Here is a 6773-nt window from a genome sequence, read left to right as displayed (position 1 = left end):
GACGGCTAAGGAACGCGCCCTCGTCTGTACCGACTTGGAATGATCCCTTCTAGCTGCCGTAGGCCGTAACCGTCCTTGGCTTCCGGAAGCCGCGGCGGCCCGTTGCTCCCTGGCCCTTTGCGGAGCGGAGCGGAGCGGAAGAAGGTGACGAGTGGGCTGGAGCAGGATGGTGAGCACCCCGGGGACCGTGGGCGGTCAGAGGGAGTTCCCGACCCGCACCATCCGGGGCGCGTTGTTGCCCCAGGGCCCCCGCCCCGTCCCCCCGATTCCCATCGCGCTCCTGGGCCTGAGGCCTTCCTGCTCCCCTGGGATCGGAGCTACATTAGCCACGGCGGTACAACAGAACCGTGCTCCTCCTCCCGCCCCGCGACGCTCACCGCAAGCGGACTGCGTGTCCCAAAGCTTTAATTGCAGGGACAGCGCCGTGCCGGGGCCTTGCTGTTCCTGAGGCGTAACCTGACCCAACCTATAGACTAACCCGCTTACTGCAAAGTAACAGAATAACTAAAACTAAGCAGTTGTCTAGAAAACAATCCTTGGCTTTTTATCTCCTGCTCACGTCCATCTTAATGCCCAGTTCAGACATTCATATTGGGGCCCCCAGGCATTGAGGCAACGTAGCAAGGTTCGTCTATATTTCTTTGGAATGCTGTTTCGTGTTAACCATGTAATCTTCAGCATTGTTTGCTTTAATAGTATTCATTCACATGAATAACCTTTTTCGGGAGTATATGTGACCACTATCTTGGAAGAATAGAAATCCATGAAATTGGCATCGATGGAGATTCTTGTTTTGGGGGAAAAAAATTCTGAACAGTCACTGTTTACGAAGTCAGTCTAATGTGAAATTCAAAAAGATGGGGGTAGAAGGAAAAATATTCAAAAGAATAACTGGTTCACTGGAAAGTTACAGCAGATGGTATGAATATTTTGTGACGTGGCAGCTTGAAAAAGTCTTCCAATATTGTTTCAGACAGTTTCAGTAAAGCTGATTTTTTAACACTTCCTTTCATAACATTAAAAAAATCATTGTTTGTTTATTCATATGTCTATTTTTTCCTTTTCTGTTGCTTTCTTTTAACATTGTTCATGTTTCACCCTGTTTTTTCATTCCCCCTGTCTGCAATCAACTTCTTCATTCCAATAAGGCTGGGCACAGAGTAAGTTTACTCCTCTTGGCTCTTGCTAACACGGGTGGTAGGTGATTTGTCAATGTTACTAGATGTTAAAATAGCTATGAATTATGGATTAATTTTAGCCAATCCATAGTCAAGACTGCAACTAAATTTCTGTTGAAAAGCAAATTCTTATGTGCTTTTTGTCATGATTGTTGTCCATCAGAGATAAGTGTGATACCGTTAGTACAACAGAAAATGCTGCTTGTTGTAGTCTAGCAAGCTATTTTGATAGGTGGAAACTTGAATCTGAATGAGGGGCTAAAATGGCCTCTCTCAATTCATCAGCACATATTGGATTCAGTGAGGCTGAGTGTCTCTAACTGAGAGCATAATTTGGGCCGGGTGTTACATATGTAACTAACTAGCGTTACATGTAAATCTTGTAAGACTTGATTAAAGACCCCACGTATTGTTTTGTTGCCATCAAAATCAGTTATGCTACAAAATCAGCCATATTAGGAAATTGTTTTAAAACTGTTTCAGGTAACATGGTTATGCTATCAATGTGCACAGGGTCTAATGTTAAAATGTAACTTTAAAAAATTTCTAATGATATGGCAGCTCAAGCATGTTAGCTCACTTTTTTTAAGTTTAATGAAGTCCTGTCCACTGAACAGGTACAACACTGGCAGTAGCCCAGCAAACTTCACTGTCTTGCCCACGTGCTTCCTTTTTGAGCTGGAGGGATCATCTTTAGGAGTAATAGCACATCTGTCCACGGGGAACTAGGGGAAGGCCTTTTTATTTCTGAGACTACCAGAAGTAGTAATTGCTTTATATCACTACTGACCTGGACTTGAACTGGTGGCTCACGGATTAAAGATTCTGTATTACGTTACCAATTCTTTGAGTTATAATATTCCCCTCGCTTGCATAGTTTGGATACTTACACTGAGCCGGCTTTCACAACACTGGTAAAAATGCCTGAGCCCTATCTGCACTTCTGTTTACATTGTTGAGTACTGCTGCATGGTTGCTGAAATAAAACGCAAAGTACAAAATTTTATAATGTAGACAAGGTTACAGTTAGTTTATAGTGTAGCTACAAGTAGTAATATCGAACTTTTCTATTTGTCTGGAGAGCAGCCCATATGTTTGTTTACAATGGGCTTGTCTGCACTGGCAATTTACAGTGCTGCAACTTTCTCGCTCGGGGGTGTGAAAAAACACCCACCCAGCAAGTTTCAGTACTGTAAAACACCAGTGTAGACAGTGCACCAGTACTGGTAGCTACGCCCCTCATGGAGGTGGTGTTTTTAGAGCGCTGGGAGAGCTTTCTCCCAGTGCTCTGCCGCGACTACGCAAGCCACGTTAAAGCACTACAATGGCGCAGCACTTTAGCATTGCCAGTGTAGACTAGCCCAATGTTATCACATTTAGGGTGTTACCATAAATCAACAACACTACACGTGGAAGAAAACAAGGTTAAGGTTGACTTATTTATCAGAATAATAGGAATGCTTGCTTTTTATCCAATCCTCATGTGGCCTGTAACAATTTTTTCTTTACAACCCTTTTCACACAGTTGTTGCATAATCAAATTAAGCTTGGCTTATTGATGCTTTGTCTGCATTAATTTTATTTCCTAGATAACAAGTTTAAAAAGTCTGTGACATTACATTGTAGGCTACATTTGTAATCAAAGATTCAGATTAAAGGTGTGATGATGGTACAGGAGATTTACTAAATAATGGTGACATCCTAGAGTAGAGATATAGACTAACAGATATTACTTGTTGGCTGATTGCATCACTTGTATTCTGTCAGCACTTATCGTACTTCATAGAGCATTTCCTTTAAGTTTTATGTATTCATAGTTCTGTTCTGGTCTGGTTTATCTTCAGCTTGCAATGCTCTATTAAAATCCGCTTTTTGACAAAGCTGTACTTGATACTGTCCAGTGGAAGCTCAGATGTTTTATTATCTTGGCTTTTGACAAACTTTGCATTCAGTTTAAACACTGATGCACACTGCAGACTCATTTTAGGAAAACAAAATGAAGATTAAATATTGAAGTAAAGGGAAACTTGAAATAATGAAAGAAAAGTAGCCATAACTTAGGTCTGGTCTAAACTTAAATTTTACCAATAGAGCTATGTCTGACAGGAATGTGTCTTTTTTACTAACATAGGCAATATGTACTGTAGATGCAGTTACACCAGTATAACTGTGCTTGTACTGGTATAGATTATGCCATTTCCCCAAACCAGCATAAATTATACAAGTACAAGGACTTTCATATTAAGTGCATCTATTGCTAGAGGGTTTTGCTGCCATACCTATATTGGCAAAACCCTTGCAGTGTAGACAAGGCATCAGTCTGTACCACTCTACCTTAGTGAGACATCACTCACTTTGAGACCCACGCCCGAGTCATAAGCTCGGTTTGTTCTTTTTTCAATAATTTTACATCAGAAATGCAGAATTGTGAAACTGAAGATAACCAACCTTGCAAATTTCTTCTTGATTTTTATTGGCCCCAGTTAGGTTCTGTAATACTTAACTTTTTCCTGTCCTTGACACCTTGTAAGCTGGTGTTAGTATTAGGAGATCTTCACATCCCACATCGATGCAACAACCTCCCAGCTAAATTCAAAAAACTGCTGGTCCCAGGAAAGATCCAGCACATCCTCTGCACCGGAAACCTCTGCACCAAGGAGAGCTATGACTACCTCAAGACTCTTGCTGGGGATGTTCACATTGTAAGAGGAGACTTTGATGAGGTAATGACCTCTCTACAAAGACTTTTAAAAAACAGTCTGACACGTGAGTTGTTTATAACTCCCTTTACACCATTTAAGGAAAAGGACAAAATTGAGACAGTTACAGTTACTTAATAAAGAACAGGGTAAAAAGCAAATAAGTAGTACTGTGTAGTCATAACCAGTGAAATGACTTAAGCCTAGTTCTTACCCCATGCCCAACAAGGACAAAGCTGACTCTTGAATTCATGTACAGATGCCCCATGACTTACGCAATTGTTCCGTTCTGGAAAGCCTTAAGTAACTCGAATTTTGCGTAAGTCGGAAACGTGTACCCGTATGTTACGCAAAAATTTCCGCAACTCGAAAATCTTATTTCTGGCTTATGGAACTCTTTCCGTAAGTGCGAATTTGCGTAAGTTGGGTCTTGCGTAACCCGGGGAGAGTCTGTAGTTTGGTTTATTTAATTATATTTGATTAAACATTGTAATAAAATAGCTGAACCTATTTGCCATCAAATAGCTGCTGTTGCCAAAATGTTGAAGTTCCTTGGTCAAATGCAGTTTTGTAATTCTAAATTTATTTTTAAACTGTAAATAATAAATTTATTATTTCAGTATTTCTGTACGCTTTTCAGTCTTGGTGCCACCTTTGAGTCAACATATTTGGCTTTGATGCAGTTGATTTCTGGCTGGGTGTGGTATTCCTGCTAGAAGTTTCTACATTCTTCAGTGAAGAAAAACTTAAGTTGAAGAAGATCTTTAGATCATTCTCAGGAGCAGCAGATTTTTGTGTGATATGAATACATAGCAAATAACTTAATTCCTTCTGAAGATGGAGTCTGTTTCAGTATATGTAATCTGTATGTTGTATATTTGTTTTTAATTTTTAGAACCTGAATTATCCAGAACAGAAAGTTGTAACCGTTGGGCAATTCAAAATTGGGCTGATCCATGGCCATCAAGTTATACCGTGGGGAGATATGGCCAGCCTGGCACTGCTACAAAGGCAGTTTGATGTGGACATTTTAATTTCAGGGCATACACACAAATTTGAGGCGTTTGAGCATGAAAACAAGTTCTACATCAACCCCGGGTCAGCCACAGGAGCTTATAGTGCCTTGGAGACGTGAGTTAAAATAAGTTGGACAGTTGTCAATTTATCTAGGTTTTTATATCACACCCATCATTGCTCATCAGCACTAATTTTACAGTAATAACAGTTCTCTAATACACCAGTTACCAAGATACATGTTTATCTTCAAGCCTTATACACACTAACATTAATTTATTTTTTGAAATGTCAGTATTGCATTTCTGTATCACTTACCAAAGGTTTGGGTCTAGAAAAGAAAAGGCTGAAAACAGCTGCTCAGCATTTGTGTGTATTCATTGTCACTGCCTATTTCCTGTGCACACAGACTAGAAAGTAATAACTAAAGCCTTCCTAATCTTTGTCAGGTTGAACAGATAATCCCCAGCAGTGATGTTAACTATCAGAGGAAACAGCTGCTGTGCATAAGTTAATTTTTAGGGTTATTTCGTTATCTAGCAAATACATTGTGCTGTTGGTGTCAAGGATTTTCCTACAATACCTTCTAAATCCATTTGCTTAAGATGAGTTTGTTGAAATACCTAGTCTTGTTTTCCAACTTGTTAGATCATGCTTATAAAATTCAAATTCAAATCCAAATTCCTTGGAGCAACTCATATTAAGGAATCTAGCTTTGAGAAATACCTAATGTTGGAGTTTTATAATTACCTGATATTAACAATCAGTTTTTCTTTCCAGCAACATCATTCCTTCATTTGTGCTGATGGATATCCAAGCTTCCACAGTAGTTACTTATGTGTATCAACTAATTGGAGATGATGTGAAAGTAGAAAGAATTGAGTACAAAAAACCCTAAAATGAATCTTCTGGTGCTCTTTACCATCTCATTTCCTCTTGTTCTAGTCAAGTAACTAAGCATTCAAGAACCACAAATTGTCTGCAATATTTGATTGTTTGCAGTATTAAACACTTTCTAACTGCTTGTAGCCTATAGCAGTGTAACTGGTTTATAATACATAGCTTCCAAACAATGGCACACTCTTGTTTTCTATGTATGGTTCAGCTTGTAAAATATCCTGTTATGGTGCAAAATGCCATAGGTGTACAATGAGTCTTGTTAAATAACTACCTTTTTAATGTTGTAATAAACTTGTTTTTCAATCAGTCAGGTTTTATTTATATAAAACTTAATTTTGAATGATAAACCATTAAGGCGAAGTTATGTGGAACTGTTGAAATTGTTCTAAAATATACTGAATTATTGATACACTTGTGACAGTACTCTGCTTTTGGTAATAGCATTTACAGAACCTGCACATTTAATGCAATTTAGTAATTTATCCATTAGCTGAAGCCTCTTGATAGGAAAAGACTTGTCTAACCTGTGAAATTTATATTGGATTAAAGTAGGGTGTGAATTTAGAGTGCAGTTGCTATTCTGAAATATGCCCTATGTGGTGGAATAAGAGTTTGTTTGGAATTAGTTTAATCCACTTTGAAACTGGCATTTTTAGCTCAGAGTAAGTGGGCGCACAAAATTATTTTGGAATAGCTAAAATGAGGCATGTGTGGACAAACCTTAAGAAGTGAGCCATAACATGTTTGTTTCAAACCACATTTAATATTTCTCACTCAGATTAGTGTCTAAGCTAAGAGCAAGAGTAAAATGATTTAATACTGTTCCTGAAACTACCAGGATAAAATTAAATAATGTTAAGGTTCTGTTACTTAGAGTACAACTTCTCTGTGAAATCATAAACTAGTTCTAAAGCACTGCACAACCAGTTTTGGAACGTACACAAACTATCTTCAATTACTGGTACCAGTTTAACCAATGACC

The 6773-nt window shown here is 38.8% G+C and overlaps 1 protein-coding gene across 1 annotated transcript; it reads left to right on the top strand.

Annotated features, from left to right (window-relative positions):
* Positions 1-35: 35 nt before the first annotated feature.
* Positions 36-6097, top strand: VPS29 (VPS29 retromer complex component). Its single transcript, XM_077835280.1, has 4 exons — positions 36-169; positions 3710-3901; positions 4773-5008; positions 5672-6097. The coding sequence occupies exons 1-4, from the start codon at positions 167-169 to the stop codon at positions 5787-5789; spliced, it is 549 nt and encodes a 182-aa protein (XP_077691406.1). The 5' UTR covers positions 36-166; the 3' UTR covers positions 5790-6097.
* Positions 6098-6773: the final 676 nt, after the last annotated feature.

The sequence above is a fragment of the Eretmochelys imbricata genome, chromosome 15, assembly GCF_965152235.1.
Source record: "Eretmochelys imbricata isolate rEreImb1 chromosome 15, rEreImb1.hap1, whole genome shotgun sequence".
NCBI classification, from domain to species: domain Eukaryota; kingdom Metazoa; phylum Chordata; order Testudines; family Cheloniidae; genus Eretmochelys; species Eretmochelys imbricata.
This window is presented reverse-complemented; position numbering and strand designations above follow the sequence as displayed.

What these genes read in the sequence shown, in the direction of transcription:
- VPS29 (XM_077835280.1), top strand. An exon ending in TAAGAGGAGACTTTGATGAG is followed by an intron (nt 3,902 to 4,772) that starts GTAATGACCTCT and finishes TTTAATTTTTAG; the next exon opens with AACCTGAATTATCCAGAACA. An exon ending in GCTTATAGTGCCTTGGAGAC is followed by an intron (nt 5,009 to 5,671) that starts GTGAGTTAAAAT and finishes TTTTCTTTCCAG; the next exon opens with CAACATCATTCCTTCATTTG.